The sequence below is a fragment of the Myotis myotis genome, unplaced genomic scaffold, assembly GCF_014108235.1.
Source record: "Myotis myotis isolate mMyoMyo1 unplaced genomic scaffold, mMyoMyo1.p scaffold_m19_p_21, whole genome shotgun sequence".
Taxonomy (NCBI): domain Eukaryota; kingdom Metazoa; phylum Chordata; class Mammalia; order Chiroptera; family Vespertilionidae; genus Myotis; species Myotis myotis.
In genome coordinates, this window is record NW_023416326.1 from 12,964,926 (window position 1) to 12,986,212 (window position 21,287).

Here is a 21,287-nt window from a genome sequence, read left to right on the forward strand (position 1 = left end):
ATTGCTCATTTCTGTTCAATGGAAAAATCACTTACAGAGTGCCTGCACCTGTTATGCACCGCCAGGTGCCTATTGGTTATTGCAGTCGTTATAGGAAGATTTGGTGTAAAACAGTGGTTCTCAACCTTGGCTACACATTAGAATCACCTGGGAATCTTTTTAAAATCCTGATTTCTGGGCCTCGGCCTCATAACAAAGAAACAAAATTTCCGGAGGACGAGACCCAGAAATCAGGATTTTGAAAAGATTCCCAGGTGATTCTAATGTGCAGCCAAGGTTGAGAACCACTGGTTTGAAAGAAACACTAACTGGGAAGTTCTATCTTCATTCACCCCGGGTTTTCCGAGGTGGTTTTGCTATTCCACTCCAAAAAAGCACGGCTCTGCCTTTCCGAAAACCTGGTTTGGATTTTATTTTATTTGTCCTTGTCGGTAGTGTGACAGATCGTTCCCATTTTCTCCCTGTCCCCCTCTTCCTCCGAACCTCTACCCGCCCTGCTTTTGATTTTCCACTGCGGGTTCCAATCTGACGCCCAGTCGCTGACGCGCACGCGCACACGCACGAGCTCACGCACACGCACGAGCTCACGCACGCTCCCGCGCATGCGCACTTGGCGGGTAGGCCTGTGGGCTTAACAGGCGAGGAGGCACGGTTTCGCGGAGCGTCCGGGCGCCATGTCCGCCGGGGCAGTGGCGGTGCTGCTGTCCTGTCTGAGCTGCTGCGGCTCGGCTGTGTGGAGGTAGAGACGCCAGTGGAGGACGGGGCTCCCGGGGCCTCGCAGGGGTCCCCCTCCCAGCGCCTCAGAGTCCACGGCCACCGTCCGGGCCCTCAGCTCCCCGCTCCCCCCTCCCCCGGGTACCAGCGCCCCACCGCCCCTGCCGGACGTTTCCGGTGCCTCCGGGCGCGAGATGAGGGGGCGCTGTTGGGACTGGGCTGCCCTGGAGTCTCGGTAACTTCACGTCGCTGAGCCCCCAGGAATCCGGAGACTCTGCTTTTACCCGAGAGGAGAGGAGCAAAAATTCAAAATTTGCCACAGAGATTGGGGATGGTGGCGGGGAATTCACACAGCGGTTCTCAACCTTCTGGCCCTTTCAATACAGTTCCTCAGGTGGTGACCCAACCATAACATTATTTTCGTTGCTACTTCATCACTGTGACGTTGCTGCTGTTATGAATCGTCATGTAAATGTCTGATATGCAGGATGGTCTTCAGCGACCCTTTTCGTTTAACCGTTAAAGGGGTGGCGACCCACAGGTTGAGAACCGCTGCACTAGGCTAACTAGGTCGGGAATGGTTGAAGGACGTGTATTAAAATACCCTAGAAAGGTTTTCACCGCAGGTTAAATTCGGGGGTTAACCAGGAAGAAGCACGCCCTGCGAATCTCCTGTTCCATGGAGGTTCTGCCCTGACAGTAATTCCTGCTCTCCCACGTTCACAGCGTAAGAACACCAGCGAGCAGCCAAACCATCACGGAGGTGGCCATGGGGGGGACCCAGGCATCTCACTGGGGAGGGGGCGTTGAGGGGGGCAAATAATAAGAGGGGCCATTGCAGAGGTCAGTGAAGTCATGAGAAAGCGAACGGGGGGCATTCTAGTCGAACACGCGTGTGAGCCTTTGTTTTCTCTGTGAGAAGGTGAGAAAAACGCATCTCCTGGGGTGGGTGCAAAAGCCGTGGTACAGACACGCGGTGGAATATTCTCGGCATGAAAAAGGGAATCTTACCATTTACTACAGCGGGGATGGACCTGGAGCAAGCATGTCAAACTCGAAGGCTGAGCGGGCCAGGTAAACAAGGTGTGAGTGGCTGTGGCCCCCAAAACACAACAGCTTCCCTTTTCATAGAAAGGTGGGTTTATTTCGATAGAGACATGCGGAATACAAGGGGCCGAAATACCTGAGTCATCGTTAACAAAATAATAAGACATTTTAATAAAAATTATATTTTCTTCAACGTTAACTTACCAGACACTGAATAACGGCACAAACTAATGAGCCTAATGCAAATAAACCTATTTTTGTTGTTCTCCAAAAGCAAAATATTTCCTGTTGCACACATCAGACAAGTCAGTCCAAGACTAATGAGGTGGCCATCGGCTGCTAAAAATATTCGCTGCTGGTATTAGTGGAGAGAAATGGTGCACCTACGCATAAGGCGTGTAAAGGAAATGAATGTAACAGGATTTTAGTCAGCAGTCATTAGCGAACATTGTAGTTCATCCTTAATAATGATGTATAACAGGATATTGTAAAAAGTTATGAAATTTTTACTAAAATGTTTCTTACCATTGTATCGAGTGGGCCGCAAAAATATTCCTTGTGGTCCGCAGGCCACGAGTTTGACATGCTTGACCTAGAGGGTATTATGCAAAGTGAAATAAGTCAGCCAGAGAAAGACAAATACCATATGATTTCTTTTTTAAAACATACATATATTTTTATTGATTTCAGAGAAGAAGGGAGAGGGAGAGACAGAAACATCACTAATGAGAGAGAGTCATTGATCGGCTGCCTCCTGCACGCCCCCAGCTGGGGATGGAGCCCGCAACCTGGGCATGTGCCCTTGACCAGAATCGAACCCAGGACCCTTCAGTCTGCAGACCGATGCTCTATCCACTGAACCAAACTGGCTAGGGCCAAATACCATATGATTCCACTTACATGTGGAATCTAAAGAAAATAAATGAACAAACAAAAATTGAAACAGACTCATAGATACAGAGAGCAGACTGGTGGTTACCCGAGGGGAGAGAGATTGGGGTCTGGGGGAAAGAGGTGAAGGGATTACGAAGTACAGAATGGCAGTCACAAAGTAGTCATGGGGATGTAGAGTACAGCATAGGGAATAGAGTCCATCATATTGTGATGACCACGTATGGTGCCGAGTGGGCACTTTAACTATCAGGGGGAGCACTTTGTAAAGTATAGGATTGTCTAACCGCTATGCTGTACAGCTGAATACAAAATAATATTAAAAGTATACTGAAATTTAAATTAAAAAAAAAATGCTTTATGAGAGCCACTGGCCACATGTGACTTTTGAGAAGTTGAAATATGACTAGTCCAAATGAAGATCTTTTGTAAGATCTTTTCACTTGCCCTAGCCTGTTTGGCTCAGTGGATAGAGCTTTGGCCTGCGAACTGAAGGGTCACAAGTTCCATTTCGGTCAAGGGCACGTACCTTGGTTGCAGGCTCCTCCCGTGACCAGACCCTAGTTGGGGTGCGTGCAGGAGGAAACAAATGGATGTGTTTCTCTCACATCGATATTTCCCTCTGTCTTTCCTTTTCTCTTCCATTCTCTACGAAAAATCAGTGGAAAATTCTCTCTTTTCCACTTCCACTCTCTCTAAAAAATCAATGGAAAAATATCCTCAGGTGAGAATTTAAAAATTTTTCAAATTAAAAAAATAAAATATAACAGGATCAACCGAATGGAAACCAAGATGGCGGCATAGGTAAACACTGGAAATTGCTGCCTCCACAACAACTTCAAAAATACAACTAAAAGACAAAATGGACATCATCCAGAACTAGCTGTTTGCTCCACCCTGTTGATTCCCTGAGACCCCACCCCACCCAAGCTGAGCAGAGGCTTTTGCATATGAATGCCTGGCCCTTTGCAATCTGAAAATTTCCTAACAAACTGCAGCTTGGCCAGACAGACGCAGAACTTCCAAGAGAAGGCCTAAGGCCCACAGCAGCTTGCATTGCTTCAAAGCTGGGTCTTATATGGACACCTCCAAACCCCAAACAAGGAAGGGGAATCTGCAGATCTCTTCATAGCTCCTGCTGGGTAGCCTCAGGCAGAGGCTAAATTAGCACCTCCTTAGATCCAAGAGCCAGTGTACCCAGTGATCAGAATGGGACCATCTAGATTACAACTCCTCAGATCCATAAGGGACACACTCAGGGGGGAGACTCAGTGAGCACCAAAGCCCCACTGAAGCAAGTCTTGCCCCATAAGGGTGTCTTCAGCACAGAGGATCTCCCACCGTAGACACAGCTGATTCTCACAGCCAATTGGCCTGGAGGTCATTTCCTCCCAGTGATACCTACAACACTCAAGACTTAATTACAACAAGACTGTGCACAAAGCCCACAAGGGCTGCACCAAGAGTGTCCACCTCAGGTAATCGGGGAGGCTGAGCCAATGGGCCCTATTGGACACCTAGCACACAAAGCCACTTTACCAACACAGGGAAACATAAAAAATCCGGAAACAAAGAAACAGGTCACAAATGACAGAAATGGAGGAAAACAAACTACTGGATATAGAGTTCAAAACCGTGGTTAAAAGGTTTTTCAAGAATTTTCTAGAAACTGCCAATAAATTTAGTGAGACCCTGGAGGATATGAAAAAAGACCAACTAGAAATTAAGCATACACTGACTGAAATAAAGAATAATATACAGAGAACCAGCAGTAGACAAGAGGATCCCAGGAATCAAGTCAAAGATTTGAAATACGAAGAAGCTAAAAATACCCAACCAGAAAAGCAAAACGAAAAAAGAATCCAAAAATACGAAGATAGTGTAAGGAGCCTCTGGGACAACTTCAAGTGCACCAACATCCGAATTATAGGGGTGCCAGAAGAAGAGAGAACAACATATTGAAAACCTATTTGAAGAAATAATGACAGAAAACTTCCCCTACCTGGTGAAAGAAATAGACTTACAAGTCCAGGATGCACAGAGAACCCCAAACAAAAGGAATCCAAAGAGGACCACACCAAGACACATCATAATTAAAATGCAAAGGGCAAAAGACAAAGAGAGAATCTTAAAAGCAGCAAGAGAAAAACAGTTACCTACAAGGGAGTACCCATACGACTGTCAGCTGATTTCTCCACAGAAACTATGCAGGCCAGAAGGGAGTGGCAAGAAATATTCAAAGTGATGAATGCCACAACCAAGATTACTTTATCCAGCAAAGCTATCATTCAGAATTGAAGGTCAGATAAAGAGCTTCACAGACAAGAAAAAGCTAAAGGCGTTCATCACCACCAAACCAGTATTACACTGGGGCCTTGACTTATGAGTGTCCCAACTAATGAGTTTTTTGAGATACCAGCTGTCTCTCGGCCGATTTTTTGCATTGAGTTGATAGAGTAATTTGAGTTAACAAGTCCCTGAATGAGCCCGGTCTCCGAACGAATTAAACTCGTAAGTCAAGGCCCCACTGTATATGAAATGCTGAAAGGTATTCTTTAAGAAGAGGAAGAAGAAAAAGGTAAAGATAAAAATTATGAACAGCAAATACATATCTATCAACAAGTCAATCTAAAAATTAAGTGAATAAAAAATCTGATGAACTGAGTAAACTGGTGTATATAATAGAACCAGGGGCATAGAAAGGGAGTGGACTGTCAATTCTTGGGGGGAAAGGGGTGTGGGGGTGCAGGAAGAGAATGGACAAAAATTGTACATCTATGGATGAGGACAGTGGTAGGGGTAAGGGCAGAGGGTTGGGTGGGAACTGAGTGGAGTAGAGCTATGGTTGGGGGGAAAGAGGAACAACTGTAATAATCTGATAAAGATTTGTAAATAAAGATTTAATTTAAAAAAATAAAATAATTTCACTTGTTTATTCTTGCTTTTTTAATTCGGCCACTATAAATTTTTAAATTACATAAGTGGCTTGCATTATATTTATGTTGGACAATGCTGCTTTAGATAGATTCAAGGTCCCTGAATAATAGAAATGAAAATGAACAAGGACTCACAGAAATTTGCTCTTTACTCGGTGTTTCAAACAAGCAATATTGTTTTATGGGTTTTTAATCTTTTTTCATTATTTTAATGCTCAGTTTATAAGTGAAGGTAATACAGCCAATATTCTTTAACAGTTTTCATCCTAAAACAAAAACAGCCCTACCTGGTTTTGCTCAGTGGCTAGAGCATCAGCCTGCAAACTGAAGGGTCCCAGGTTCAACTCAGTCAAGGACATGTGCCTAGGTTGCGGACTGGATCCCCAATAGGGGGCGTGTAGGAGGCAGCTGATCGATGATTCTCTCTCATCATTGTGTTTCTATCTCTCCCTCTCCCTTCCTCTCTGAAATCAATGAAAATATCATATATCTATATATATATAGGGATGTGTGTGTGTGTGTGTGTATATGTATATATATATATACACACATATGTATATACACAACACACATGTATATATATGCCTACCTAATATGCAAAGTGTCCTTAGGAGTTCCACTGACCAGGAATTCAATCGCTTGCTATGACATGCTCCGACCACCAGCGGATGGAAGGGAGGCCCCAGCTGGCAGTCTCTAGGGACCCCACCCGTGCACGAATTTCATGCACTGGGCTTCTAGTATTAAAGGTAAATAAGTAAATAAAAAAATATGGAAAAGTATTTACAGACAGTTCCCAACATACGATAGTTCCACTTAATGATTTTTTGACGTGGTGGTGATGGAAAAGCCATGTGCAATGTAAACTACATGAGATTTTTCAACACTTCATTATAAAATAGGCTTTATGTTAAATAATTTTGTCCAAATATAGGCTAATGTCAGTGTGCTGAGCACGTTTAAGATAGATTATGCTGAGCTGTGATGTTTGGTAGGCTAGGGGTATTAAATGCATTTTCAAATGACAATATTTTCAATTTACAAGGGGTTTATTGTCATTTAACGCCATTGTAAGTCAAGAAGCATCTGTACTTGTCATTCTACTGTCTTTGGATACTTAGCAAACCCTAACGATTCTTGAGTGGTGGGTAGAGTTCACGGATAATCCTGAGTTTTAGCCCTGACTCTGCTCTCCAGGAAGATGTGTGGGCAGAAATGTAAAGCTCTTGGCAGCCCAGGCATGCTCTGATCATGCATAGAATCCCTCTTCCTTGGAGGAGAAATTAATTTTCATATTCTTATTTGACCTTTTCCTCCACAGATACTACGCTAGCAGCCGAAACTACCGCATTTTTAGTACCAGAAGTACTGTAAGTGTTTAACTTTTTAAAACTATAGTTAAGTATTTTTGTTTGTGTGTTGTTGTTGTTTTTCACCTTAGGGCAGAGTTAATCATACTCAGTTGTGTAGTACAGTGTCATTCTTTTATTTTTATTTCATATTCATTTCATTTATCTTCCTAAGATAGATCTCCTTCTCTAACAATAGTCCTTAAATATGTAAGTTGCAAAAAAAGTGGTGTTTGTCCGAGTGTTTTGCGATTAATATTCAAAATACAATGTCATGATACAGATAGGATGACCCTGTCTCATTTATCTTCTTATTTTAATCCTCAGAACCTACTAGAGTACTTCCTAGATACTTAATATATTATTTTTGAAATAAAAAAAAATATTATTTGGTGGGGAAACTACTGAAGTGTCCCAGAAAAGTTACTTTTCCTTCATTGTATTACTTTGTAAAATTTCAAATACATCAAATTTTAATTATTATCCTATATAATAAAAGGCTAATATGCAAATTGATCAAACTGCAGAATGACAGGTCGCTATGACGCACGCTGACCACCAGGGGACAGATACTCAATGCAGGAGCTGCCCCCTGGTGGTCAGTGCGCTCCCACAGGGTGAGCGCCGCTCAGCCAGAAGCTGGGCTCATGGCTGACGAGTGCAGCAATGGTGGCAGGAGCCTCTCCCGCTTCCGCGGCAGCGCTGAGGATGTCCAACTGACAGGTCCAATCCTAAGCCATCAGTTGGAGATCCCCTGAGGGCTCCTGGACTGGGCGCAGGCCATGCTGAAGGGCCCCTCCAACCCCAAATGCACGAATTTCGTGGACTGGGCCTCTAGTTCCTTTAATGAAGACCCAGAAAATTAAATCGTACATCTGAACAATGAGATGAAAATTTTGGAGCAAAGTTTTTGTTTGAACTATTTTATCTTCTTTTTTTAGATTACATTAGAGTACGAAGGAACATTATTTTCTGAGTGGAGTGTGCCAGGAACTTGTTCTCTGAAAAATAAACGGTAATATTTTTGTCGTGAATGTCAATGTATGTGTATTTACACGTAACAAAACATTCACTCACATAGCATGAATTCAGACTCAAGGCTCTGATTTAATGTGAATTTCTTCTCATTAAATAGATGTGAAAGGAAAAACAAAATCAGTTTGAAAATGAAGTCAAATATTGCTGTATTTTTCCTTTTCTTATTGAAGTTTTTAGGCTTAAAGAAGAGTAGAAAACATTTGATTAATTTCGTATGCATCTTTATTTATTTCTCTCTTCTTGTTCTCTTTAACTGCTAGTTCGCCTAAGACAGAGCTGCGCTGTTCTTCTCCGGGCATTCAGACTATAAGACCAATTGTTACAGGGCCAGTGAGTTGATCTGAATTATGAAACTTGAAAAATCCAGTTCATTTTTCCTTTTTTTTGAGCTTTCAACCTAATTCAACCGTTTTAAATAGTATAAGTTGTAACTGTAAATGAGAGGTATTTTTAAGTTACTGTTAAAATGTCATTACTTTTTAGATGTGTCTTTGCAAGTTATAAGTGATGGAATGGTATGTGATTTTCACGTAGCCTTTTTATCAGCATGTTAAAGCCTCAGTTACCATTGTAAATGATAACAGTACTCACGGCTGAGAGGGCTCACGTCATATACTCCTATGACAATGCCCAGGATGAAGAGCCATTTCTAGATTTGTTTTTACTCGGTTGTTTGTTTGTTTTTTCAAGAAAACATATGTGAATGCAAATAAATAAATCCTTTCAGGTTTACCAAAAAAGTAAAGCATTCTAATATTTCTTTAATTGACTTCATAGAGGAAGGAAGAGGGAGAGAGAGATTGAAACTGATGAGAATCATTAATCGGCTGCCTCCAAGCCCGCAACCCAGGCATGTGCCCTTGACAGGAATCGAACCCGGGATCCTTCAGTACCCAGGCCGACACTCTACCACTGAGTCAAACCAGCCAGGGCAAGCATTTTAAAATATTGGCACTTTATCAATTAGTAACAAAATACTGGACCCACACCTCACAGCTTAAGTTTTCACACAAATGTGTAAAGCCACTGCTACAGAGACTCTGTGTGACTAATCCTGCCTTTACTTTGGGGCCTGTGTCTCCTTTTTATTTTCATTTTATTTTATTTTTTTTACAGAGAGGATGGGAAAGTGATAGAAAGTTAGAAACATCGATGAGAGAGAAACATCAATCAGCTGCCTCCTGCACACCCCCTACTGGGGATGTGCCCGCAACCAAGGTACATGCCCTTGACTGGAATCGAACCTGGGACCCTTCAGACCCCAGGCCGATGCTCTATCCACTGAGCCAAACCGGTTAGGCTGTGCCTTCTTTTTAATTAACAATCTTCATTTTCATGAAACAAGTAGAGTGATTTGAGAGAGGCCAGATGAATATTAATTCATTTTTTAACCCCTTTAGATGGAAACATATTGGAATTTGGCTTTTGAGTTTATGATTTTTTCAAGTTTCATGAACATAATTCCCAAGGAAGTACAGGATTCCCTCATCTTTTATTGTTTTTTTAAAAATATCTTTTTATTGATTTCAGAGAGGAAGGGAGAGGGAGCGAGAGAGAGAGAAACACCAATAATGAGAGAGAATCGTTGATCAGCTCCCTCCTGCACGCCTCCCACTGGGGAAAAAGCCCCCAACCCAGGCATGTGAAATGACCGGGACTCGAACCATGACCTCCTGGTTCATAGATCAATTCTCAGCCACTGAGCCATGCCAGCCGGGTTCCTTTCCCTTCTTTTGTATGTTGGAAACCCATGGAAACATTATGAAACATGTTATGTGAAAAAATAAGCACACACAAATACATGCCTACATAGGACTACCTTTGTCATTTAGGTATAGTGTCATCAGATTTTACAACCTTTAAGGAGGGACATGTGACTTTTGAAATTCACTCAGAAACAACCAAAAATATTTCCAGGCATTGCCAAATGTCCCCTGGTGAGCAAAATCACCTCTGGTTGGTAACCATGAAACAAGAAAATTCACTGAATTGTGTTTCAGTGGGGAAAATTGTAGGAGCTCCGCATCAGACACTCCGATCACTCGGGACATGACAGGCGTTTAGGGAGCTCTGTGTTGGGAATCACGGTCAAAGACTCAGGAATTGGGGGCAAAGACATATATTTCTTATTATTACACAAAGTCAAATATAATAGAAATAATAAGCTATCTAAATTTGTCGCCACCCATGATAGTAAATCCTCAATTGCAGAGAGTAACTAAAGAATTGGACTTATTAGTTTTATTCTGAAATTTATTCATTATACTTCCTCTAATCTTACATAATTAACTTAGTTCCTCTGTGACTTTGATCCCTGTATTAAATTATTTTTTTAAGTTACCTTCATATGTCATAGTTGCTTTTGCAATTTCTTTTAGGATTTAGAAGAAGAACGCTATTTATTTGTGGGCAGTTCTAATACTTGCTTCATGTGGTATCATAGAGTTATGTAAGTAATGCAATATTGAATACAAAGGTTATTATACTTCCTAAGAGAATTAAGCTTTAAATCTTAATTAACAAAATTAACAAATGGGTTATGTACATTACAGTTTCCATATAAGCTTTCTTTCACCAATCAAGATATTCTCAAATAGCCCTAGCTAGTTTGGCTCCGTGGATAGAGCACTGGGCTGTGGACTGAAGGGTCCCAGGTTCAATTCTGGTCAAGGGCGCAGGCCCTGGTTGTGGGCTCGATCCCCAGAAGGGGGCATGCAGGAGGAAGTCAATCAATGATTCTCTCATCATTGATGTTTCTATCTCTCTCTTCATCTCTCTTCTTCTCTGAAATCAATAAAAATATATATTTTTAAAAAAGATATTCTCAAGCCCTAGCTGGTTTGGCACAGTGGATAGAGCGTCAGCCTGCGGACTGAAGGGTTCCAGGTTCGATTCTGGCCAGGGCATGTACCTTGGTTGCAGGCACATTCCCAGTAGGAGGTGTGCAGGAGGCAGCTGATCGATGCTTCTCACTCTCTATCCCTCTGCCTTCCTCTCTGTAAAAAAATAAATAAAAACTATTTTTTAAAAAAAGATATTCTCAAATATGCTGCCAAACTTATATTGAAAAACAAGCAATAACAATCACAACCACTATTTGAACATACACTGCTTCTATTTTATGTAAATTACATCTCTCAGTTTATCACAATAACCACACTAATGTAAGTATTATTATCTTCATTTTATAAATGTGGAAATGTAAGCTTGGATAGATTAAGGAATTTGGACAGAAATACAAAGCCACTAAAAGATAGCATTGGGGTTTGACTCTGTTTTTTCAGACTACAAGACTCTTTTTATTTCTGTTATGTACGTTACTAGAGGCCTGGTGCAAAAAATCCATGCAAGAGTAGGCCTTCCTTCCCCTGGCTGCCAGCACCAGCTTCCCTTTGGCACCTAGGACCCAGAATTTGCTCTGGCTGCCGGCAGGCAACCAGGATCTGGGCTTCCCTCCAGCTTTGGCTTCATCTGGAAGGGCGTCCAGAAACACACCTGGAAGGACATCTGGTCTAATTAGCATATTATGCTTTAATACGGTAGATATTACAAAAGGACTCTGTGTTGGATAGCTATTCTGACCCATTGTAACATGAAAGTGAATGAATATAGCTAAGAAGGGAAACCTTGTACAAGAAAAAATAATTAGCCCTGCTGATGTTGCTCAATGGTTAGAGCCTTTGACAGTCAAGGAAGGGTCTTAGGTTCCATTCCCAGTCAAGGACACATGCCTTGGTTGCAGGTTCAAAGCCAGCCCAGTTGGGGTGCGTGCAGGAGGCAACCAATCTATTTGTCTATCTCACAATGATATTCTCTCTCTCTCTCTCTTTCTCCCTCCTTTTACTCTCTGCCCCCCCACACACACACATCACCCTTCTACTCTCTCTAAATATCAGTAGAAAAAAAATATTCTCAGGTAAGGATTAACAAAATAAGAAATAATAACTAACTGCATTATAAAATCATTCAGTAAGTAAAAAACATCAGTGAATTCATCTGTGACTTTCTTCTTTCTCTAAACATGTTTTTGAGACTCCCATGTTCAAACAAGAATCGTTAGTTCTTGCACTGTCAATGCTCAGAGGCATTCCATTGTATGAATAGTTTGCTCATTCTGCTGCCAATGCATGTATTTGCAACCATAGGGCCTTGCTACTCAAAGTGTGGTCCAAGGGCCAGCAGCACTAGCACCTGGGAACTTGTTAGAAATGCGGAATCTCAGGCCTCATTCCAGACCTACTGGATCATGGCCTGCATTTTAACAAGATCCTGGAGTCATTTGTACGTTCATTACTGTTTGGGAAGTACCAATCTAACACACATAAGTGAGCGTTTCTCTGAGATACACACCTAAAAGTAGAATTGCCTCAAGTTAGGGTATGCACTTGTTCAACTTGACTAGGTAATGCATAAGGGATTTTTGAATAGGTTGCCAAATTTTATATCTACACCAGAAATGGACAAAAGTTCCAATTGTTCTATATCCTAATGAACACTTAATATTATCTGATTTTTTACTTTTTCCAATTTAGTAGGTGTGAAATTATGTCATTGTGCTTTTTATTTACACTTTCCTGATTACTGTTGAGCATGTTTTCATGTATTCATGAGGAATTTTCTTCTCTCTCTATTACATGAGCCTTTTTACCCATTTTTGAGTTGTTTTTATACTTCATAAAATAGTTTCATTATATTTTAATTACTAGGACATTATCATATATTTTAAAAATTATTTTATCCCACTTTATGCAGCTTTCCACTTTTTTAAAAAAATATATTTTTATTAATTTCAGAGAGGAAGGGAGAGGGAGAGAGAGATAGAAACATCAATGATGAGAGAGAATCATTGATTGGCTGCCTCCTGCATGCTCCCCACTGGGGATGGAGCCCGCAACCAGGGCATGTGCCCTTGACCGGAATCGAACCTGCGACCCTTTAGTCCGCAGGTCGACACTCTGTCCACTGAGCCAAACCGGCTAGGGCAACTTTTCACTTTTTATGATCTCTATTGATAGCAGTGTCCCTACTATGGTAGATTAATTAATAAACTCCTTTATGGGTTTATCCCTTTTTAGTCTAAGAAATCTTTTCCTACCTGCAAGTTCATAAAAATATTTTTCTCCTATATTTTTTTCTAAAAGCTCAATACAGCCCTGGCTGATGTGGCTCCATTTGTTGGGCATTGTCCCGTGCACCAAACGGTCACAGGTTCAATCCCGGTCAGGCACATACCCAGGTTTCAAGTTCAATCCCTGATTGCGGGTGCATTCAGGAGACAATCAAGCAATGTTTCTGTCTCACATCAATATTTCTCTCTCTCTCTCCCTTCCTCTCTCTCTAAAATAAATAAAAATATTTTTTAAATAAAAATAATAATAAGTAAATGTTCAATACATTTTTGCCTTCCAGAATTAAGTCCTTAATCCACCTAGAAGTAGTTCTTGTACATGCTTCAAGACAGGGATCCAATTTTATTTTTCTGGATGAATAATTAATTTTTCATAGCCATTTATTGAATAATATATTTACCTATAATGCCTGCTTTGTCATAGGTCAGTTTTCCATTCTGCATGGATGTCTTTCCAGTCCAGCTGTCCTTCATAAGTGGTAGCTCCAGTATCCATCCCACTCCAACCCCAGCTCTTAGGCTTCTTCAGAAGTCCCTTAGCTATGTCTTGGGCCTCGTTTTCCTCCCTATACATTTTTAGAACTGATTTGTCAAATTCCACAGAAACCCTGGTAGGAATTTTTATAATTTCTCTAAATATTTTAATCAAATTGGAAAGTCTTTCTACTCAAGAATCTATACTAATAAAAGGGTAATATGCTAATTAGACCAGACGTCCTTCCAGACTAGGCCGCAGGTCCCAGGTGCAAGGGCTGAGGCAGAGGTGCTTAGGGGCGATCAGGCTGGCAGGGGAGCAGTTAGGGGTGAGCAGGTAAGCAGGGGAGCAGTTAGGGGTGATCAGGGGTTCCAGGTGCCTGCTTCCAGCTCAGGCAAAGCTGCCTGTGGTCCCAGGTGCCTGTGGCCGGCCTGACCGAGGCCAGCCCAGTCCTGGATGCCTGTGGCCGGCCAGAGGGAGGAAACTCTGGGTCCTGTTTGCTCCGGCCGGCCAGAGAGAGGGAAGCCCAGGTCCTGGGTTCCTGCAGCTGGCCTGAGGAGGGAATCCTGGGTCCCATGTGCGGGGGCCAAGGAAGAGGTGGTTAGGGGTGATCAGGAAGGCAGAGGAACAGTTAGGGGTGATCAGCCAGGCAGGCAGGTGAGTGATTAGGAGCCAGCGGTCCCAGATTGCAGGAGGGATGTCTGACCCCCACAGATCGGGCCTAAACTGGCAGTCGGACATCCCCCAAGGGGTCCCAGATTGGAGAGGGTGCAGGCCGGGCTGAGGGACCCCACCCCTGTGCACAAATTTTGTGCACCAGGCCTCTAGTCTATCTATATAAAAGGCTAATATGCTAAGTGTCCTTCCCATCTTCCTACTGGTCGCTATGACACGCACTGACCACCAAGGGGCAGACACTCAGTGCAGGAGCTGCCATGACACACACAGAGAAATGGCACTGCACACTTGGTGCCCACAAAGCAACACTCGGCTTCCCCCAAGTGGGACACAGGCCCCGCCACTACCCCGGAGCCACAGCCCACCAAATCGCAGCCAACTCTGACAAGACCCCATGGTGCAAAATGCAGCCGACAGCCCCGCCCAACCCAGAAAGGGTCGCTGTGGGTGCCTGGTAATGACATCACATAGCAATGCCCCGCTTCCTCTCCCTAGCGATAACTATCCCCTTGCAGTTTCTTCAGCCCAGGAACACAGGTGGAAACACTTTACACTTTAACCGAATGTCTGTGAAGCATGTTCCCGTGCCTCATCTCATTTGATCCTCACAGAAGTCCTGGAGTAGGTAGATAGGAGACTCGGTGGAATCCTATTTTCTTTTCATTAGCCGGAAAATGGAGATTTAGAAAGCTTAGAAACTTGACCCGACTGAAAAGAAGTAAGAAATGGTGGACCTTGAAAATAACTTCAGGTTTTCTGACTGCGCAGAATATAGTCAAACACTGCTGCAGTTAAATACTTTACCCTTTGTTCTCCCTGCATGATCTACAATAATAATCTGCTTCGTGTTGATAGTTACTGCTGTGTTGCTGACAATTACCTGAAAGAGAAGTTGGGGTGCCTCACTGGGCTGGAAAAAGTTTAGCTAAATCAGAAAGCAGGTTTAACTAGGCAAGTTTATTCTATGTTTATAAAAGGCTAAGTTGGCTCACACATGCGCGATGCATATAAAGCTCTCGCTGGCGTCAATCGCACGCATGTGTTTCCATCTGTCATTGTCGATGGTGAATTTGGTTGACACTTATAGAGAAAGGGCAAATAGCAATATTAAAATATTTCTTCTAATCAATTTCCTTTCAATGTGCACGAATTCATGCACCGGGCCACTAGTAATATATAACCCTCCATGTATTTAGATTCTTTTACATGTCTACCAATAAAGTTTCGTAATTTTTTCATATGGATGCCTGGACATCTTTTAAAAAATGTATTTTTTTTATTAATTTCAGAGAGGAAAGGGGAGGGAGAGACAGATAGAAACATCAATGATGAGAGAGAGTCATTGATCTCCCGCCTCCTCCACACCTCCTACTGGGGACCAAGCACACAACCTGGGCATGTGCCCTTGACAGAAATCGAACCCGGGACCCTCCCTTCAGTCCACAGGCCGATGCTCTATCCACCAAGCCAAACTGTCTAGGGGTGGACACTTTTATCAGACTTATTTCTAGGTACTTTATATTTTTATTGCTATTATAGTCAAGTTTTTTAAATTGCATTTTCTAACCAGAACTTCTTGTTGTATATAATGCAGTTTACTTTTGAATGTTGATTTTGATATCCAGCAACCTTATAGTATTCTATATTCTAATAATTTACTTATATATTCTCTTGGAATTTTTATAAATCACATAGCCTAAAAATATTTTTTCCCAACAAGTATGTCTTTTATTCCTTTTATTCTATACTGCATGGCTGGCACACAGTGTATCTAGAAGGATTATATAGCAGGCCTCCTTGTTTTATTTCTGATGTTAAAGGGAGGCTGTCATCATTTCATTATTTTGTATAATATTTGTTACAGGTTACAAGTTAAGGAAATTTCCTTTTATTCCAGTTAGCGGTGAATTTTTCTTATGAATTGGCGTTGAAATTTATTTAAAGTTTTTTTTGAATTAACATGTCAACCAAAAAAATAAATAAATAAATAAACTTTTTTGTTTCCACTGAAAAGTTAATATGGCTTTTCTCCTTTACTATGTTTATTGGGGGAATAATAGTCACTAATATTAAGGGAGAGGGGTAGAGAGTTAGAAACATTGATGAGAGAGAAACATCTATCAGCTGCCTCCTGCACACTCCCTACTGGGGATGTGCCCGCAACCAAGGTACATGCCCTTGATCGGAATTGAATCTGGGACCCTTGAGTCTGCAGGCTGATGCTCTGTCCACTGAGCCAAACCGGTTAGGGCTTCTATTTTAAACTGACCCTGTATTTCTAGAATAATCCAATTTAGTATTGATGAATTCTCTTTCATATATTGACAGATTTTGTTTGCTAATATTTTTTAATATATTTAAAGACAGGGTTTAATGTAGAAAACATCAAGATGGTAATAGAAGATTCTATACTCCCATGTTTGCTAATATTTTGTTTAGTTGTGTGTGTGTGTGTGTGTGAGAGAGAATATTCAGGAGTGGGGTTGAGGGTTGGCCTGTGATTTTTCTCACCTCATACCATCCTTTTCTACTTTTGGTACCAAGACTATGCTGGACTCATCACTTAAGTTATTAGTCATTTTTTTTTCTTTCCTCTAAGAGATTTTGTATAAAATAGGAAATGTATAGTCCTTGAGTAGTTGATGGAAACTTGCATAGAAATCCACTTGAATCTGGATTCTTTTTCTGGGGAGAGGATGTGGAACATTTCCTAATTTAATGGCTAGTGTGCTAGTTTGCAATTTTTATTCTTGTAAAGTCCATTTTCACAAGTAGTATTTTTCTGGAAATTTACCGTGTCTTCAGTTAGCAATTTCAATGTCATAAAGTTGTCTATAATATCCTCTTATTTTTGTTTAACCTCTGAGATCGGTGCAGTGATTTATGACTTACCTTTGTATCATTTTTATTTGTGTCTCCCTTCTGTTTCCTTGTTCTTCTTCCTAGGGGTATTGCTATCTCATTAGCCTTTTCAGAGAACCATCCTTTGGCTCTGTTGAGCTTTTCTGTTGCTGCAGATGTGAAATGATGATGTAAGATTTTAAAAAAAGATTAGTTATGCATCTTGGCTGTGGGAATGTGCACTGTTGTTAAGGAAGAATGCATATTCAGGCCCTTCAGCCTTTGTGAAGACACATGAGAGTCATAATTATATTTAATTTTAGACATATGTAGTTTTTTTTTGGGGGGGGAGAGAAACTTTGATTTGTTATTCCACTTATTTATGCATTTATTGGTTGATTTTTTTTTTTTTACTTTATATTATTGACCTATTAAAGATTTCCCCATTTCCCTCCCTTTTGCCTACCTCCACCCAGCTCCCACCCTTCCCTCTGGCCATCACACACTATTGTCTGTGTCTATGGGTTGTTTCTTGGATGTGCCCTTGAGCAGAAATCAAACCCACAACTTTGGCGTATCAGGATGACACTCTAACCAACTGAGCTACTCAGCCACAGCCAGATGTGGCTTTTATTACATTTAGCTCATAATAATTTATCTCTATTGGGATATAAAGGGAATATTCTAAGATTTAGTTATGTATATTGAAAGTAAAGTATTCAAACTAATATTTAGCATGCTGTTTACTAACATATGATTCCTCTTTTTCCCAACAGTCCTTTCCATCAGAATTTAACCCAGGTAAGTTTTCTTTTTTAAATTTTATACATCCTTCATATGTCACTACTATGTTATTCCTCTCTTATCTTCCATAATTACCAGAAGAGGAATTTTCCAAACTAATTTTTCAACAAAATGTGCGTAGAGCATTGTACTAGGGATGGTTTGAGGATCCTTAGGGCGCAGGCCTTCTCAGGAGGTCTACCCTTTTCCAACTTCATATCTGCATGAGGACAGAGTCTCCCAATATGCTTCCACCAGAACAACACATAAGCAGCTTGATGCAGGAATATAGAGGAAAATCCAGCTATTCTATGAAGGAAGATATTAAAAAGATTTTGTAATGTAAAACAACCATTCTTCTTACTATTTTTTTGTTTGGAAAATAGTTATTTTTTCATAAGAACATGTTGGTTATGTTAACATGTAAATATGTTTATCTTAATTTTAAAACAAATTAATAAATATTTTTAATTTGTTATATCATACATATTGATAAACATAACCCACATAAGACAAAAGCTTTATGGAATGCTCAATAATTTTTAAGACAATAAATGTCTTGAGTTCAAAGGTCTTTAACATATGGATGAGAGGATGATTATATATGATAGATATGGTCAAAATTTTTAAATTGAAATCAGGTGATAATATTTGGAAGTTAAAGCAGTATAGATATTTTAATTTTCTAAAAGCAGTGATTTACTAGAAAAAGATGCAGTAAAAATAATAATAATAAATAAGCTTCCTATATCGCATCCAGATGGTTGAATGTGTCTGTTTATATTCCTGTCCGAAATCCAATTCACATCATGCAATGTTTTATTATGGTTATAACTCTTGCATGAAAAACCAAGAGAGAGTATTATTTGTGAATAAGGAATTTAAATATAGAAAATAGAAAGAAGTAGAATACATATTACACGCCAAAATAATGCAGAATAACCTCCACCTCACTCAAAACACACAGAAATGCCTTTTAGAAAATAATATGTCTGGCCCAGCCAGTGTCGCTCAGTGGTTGACCGTAAACCCATGAACCAGGAGATCATGGTTCGATTCCCAGTAAGGGGGCATGCGGAAGGCAGCCAATCAATGATCCTCTCTCATCATTGATGTTTCTCTCCCTTTTCCTTCCTCTTTCTGAAATCAATAAAAACATTTTTTTAAAAAAGAAAATACGTTTACATAATGCTAGTACCGCCTTTTACATTCATACAGGTACGTGTGTGTGTATAGAATTTAAAAACAAGTAGTTTTCTGTTGGTCAGAAATAATTAAAGAATTAAAAGCCAAAGATATAAGCTTGAATTCTGAGCTAAGGGTATTAGACACAATATAATCCCTAGTAGACTGGGGTGATGTTTCTGCAGCTGGAAAGTGAAGATTCCAACCCGTGGGAGAGGGAGGAGCTGAAACCATTCTCCCCATATGGTGCTAAATTTATAAACAAGAAAGGAAAGAATTAGACCTACAGCTAGTGAGGTGGCCATGGTATATCAAGTGGCAAAAGCAAGCTACAAATAACCTGTGTAGTGTGACTTCATCTTTGTAAAATGTGTGTGAGTGTGGGGTGGGGGGCGCTGTGTCTATTTGTGAGTTCAGAGAAAGATAGATAAGCATTCCTATGAAGTTTTAAAATTACCTCAGGTGTTTAGAGGAATATTATTAACGCTTCCTTCGTATGTCTTTGAGTTGTTTCACTTACTTAAAAACAACACATAATGCTTTGATTTTTTTAAAAAATATGAGATAATCAAAGTTTTTAAAATATATAAACATTTTTATGGTTATGTTTTGCTACAACTAAAAATGAAATTTGTCCAAAATTAAAGAAATGCAAACATTTTGTTTTGTAGATTATCAAGATATGGGTATACGATCCAGAAAATGCTGACCCAAATGAGTTGCTATGGAATGCAGTTGTGCCATCACTAGTAGGTGGAAACATTATCCTAGATAAAATAATATGCTACATTTCTTTTTTAAGGGCTGTGAATAATTTATTTTAAGTGGCCCAGAACTAACTAAATACATTTTAATTGTCCACTAATTTGAGTTTATGCTCTATCTCTATAATTATCAATTTTCCTTTAGAATTCTTTTCTGAGCATTTTTTTTGCAATTTCTGTGCACCTCATTATTCATGAAGAAGCTGATCTTTGAAGTGCTTTATAGGTGTTCATTGAGCATCTATCTTGAAGTTATCTTTCAAAAACCTGTTCAGTCTCTTATTGAGTCAAAGGTGGGTTGAGGTTCAAAATGCATTAAAAATTGGGGATTATTTACAGTTCAGTCAGAGATGTTTATGGAAGAGAAAGAAGAATGAAGAGTCAGGGATAGTTAGGACTTGGGTGTCTCTTAGGCACATTACACATTGGCTGATGAAAACCCAAACAGACAATTTACATTTTGCCAGAATTATTTTGTGGATGATTTATCAAAATTGTAGCATTAAAACAATTCCCTCAAACTACTCCTGTGAAAACATCCTGATTTGATCATGGCAGGCATCTTGGAGGCAGATACCTGACTTGAAACCTACAGTGTGAGTAGAGAAGAAAGGATATGAGCAGTTGCATAAGCAGAGACACAAAGGCAGATATTTATGTTACAACTAGAAAAATACTTTAAAAAATAATAATGCAAAATTTGACACTAGCATAGTGAAATTTATTCTCTTATATATTACTAATAATGAAGTAAAATTGTCATAATCCTTTTAGAAATCATTTTGTTGAGAACCAAGATGGCGGCATAGGTAAACACCGGAGTTTGCTGCCTCGAACAACCACTTCAAAAATACAACTAAAAGACGGAAAGGACTTCATCTAGAACCACAGGAAGGCTGGCTGAGTGGAAATTCTACAAATACAAGGAAAGAGAAAAGCATACCAAGACTCAGTGGAGGCGCAGTGTGGAAGTAAAATACTAAGGTGTGGAGTGCATGCGGAGCAGGCTGGCGGCTGAGGGCGCAGTTGTCGTTTTCAATCGGGAGGAAGTCTCAGGCTCTGAGCTCCAGTTCTGTGTGAGTCTCTAGGGACCCAGACTGATAAGGGAGAAGCTGGACTGTCTGTCCTCGGTGAGAACCCAAGGGCAGCTTTCTCTCCGAGGGTCTTGCAGTGATTACCGGGACACTGAGAAGCAGTGCCTCTGAGGGCAAGACTGAGAGCAGCCATAATTGCTTGCCCCAACCTGTTGATCCCATGGGACCTGCCCCGCCCAAGCCCTGCACGGAGGCTCTTGCTGGATAGCTGCAAGCAAATGCTAGATTAGCACCTCCCTAGAGATCCAGGAGCCAGGAAGCCCAGAGTTCAGAGTGGGACCATCCAGTTTGCAGCTCCGTGGAACCATAAAAGACATACTCAGGGGTCAGACTCAGTGAGCACCAAAGCCCCATTGAAGCAAGT

At 40.8% G+C, this 21,287-nt stretch overlaps 1 protein-coding gene across 3 annotated transcripts; it reads left to right on the forward strand.

The window, feature by feature from the left end:
• The first annotated feature begins 618 nt into the window (after positions 1–618).
• CATSPERE (catsper channel auxiliary subunit epsilon) lies at positions 619–20,651 on the forward strand. 3 transcript variants are annotated; one of them, XM_036355163.1, is made up of 8 exons: positions 619–739; positions 6,910–6,958; positions 7,879–7,952; positions 8,236–8,305; positions 10,354–10,424; positions 17,874–17,898; positions 19,737–19,814; positions 20,604–20,651. In XM_036355163.1, the coding sequence occupies exons 1-8, from the start codon at positions 675–677 to the stop codon at positions 20,616–20,618; spliced, it is 447 nt and encodes a 148-aa protein (XP_036211056.1). In that variant the 5' UTR covers positions 619–674; the 3' UTR covers positions 20,619–20,651. The 3 variants fall into 3 exon arrangements, 2 of the variants coding, with proteins under 2 accessions (XP_036211056.1, XP_036211057.1); XR_004975066.1 differs by lacking the exon at positions 8,236–8,305; XM_036355164.1 differs by lacking the exon at positions 10,354–10,424.
• The last annotated feature ends 636 nt before the right edge of the window (positions 20,652–21,287 follow it).

What these genes read in the sequence shown, in the direction of transcription:
- CATSPERE (XM_036355163.1), top strand. Translation starts at nt 675, where the DNA reads ATGTCCGCCGGGGCAGTGGCGGTGCTGCTGTCCTGTCTGAGCTGCTGC. An exon ending in GACCAATTGTTACAGGGCCA is followed by an intron (nt 8,306 to 10,353) that starts GTGAGTTGATCT and finishes AATTTCTTTTAG; the next exon opens with GATTTAGAAGAAGAACGCTA. An exon ending in ATGTGGTATCATAGAGTTAT is followed by an intron (nt 10,425 to 17,873) that starts GTAAGTAATGCA and finishes TTTTCCCAACAG; the next exon opens with TCCTTTCCATCAGAATTTAA.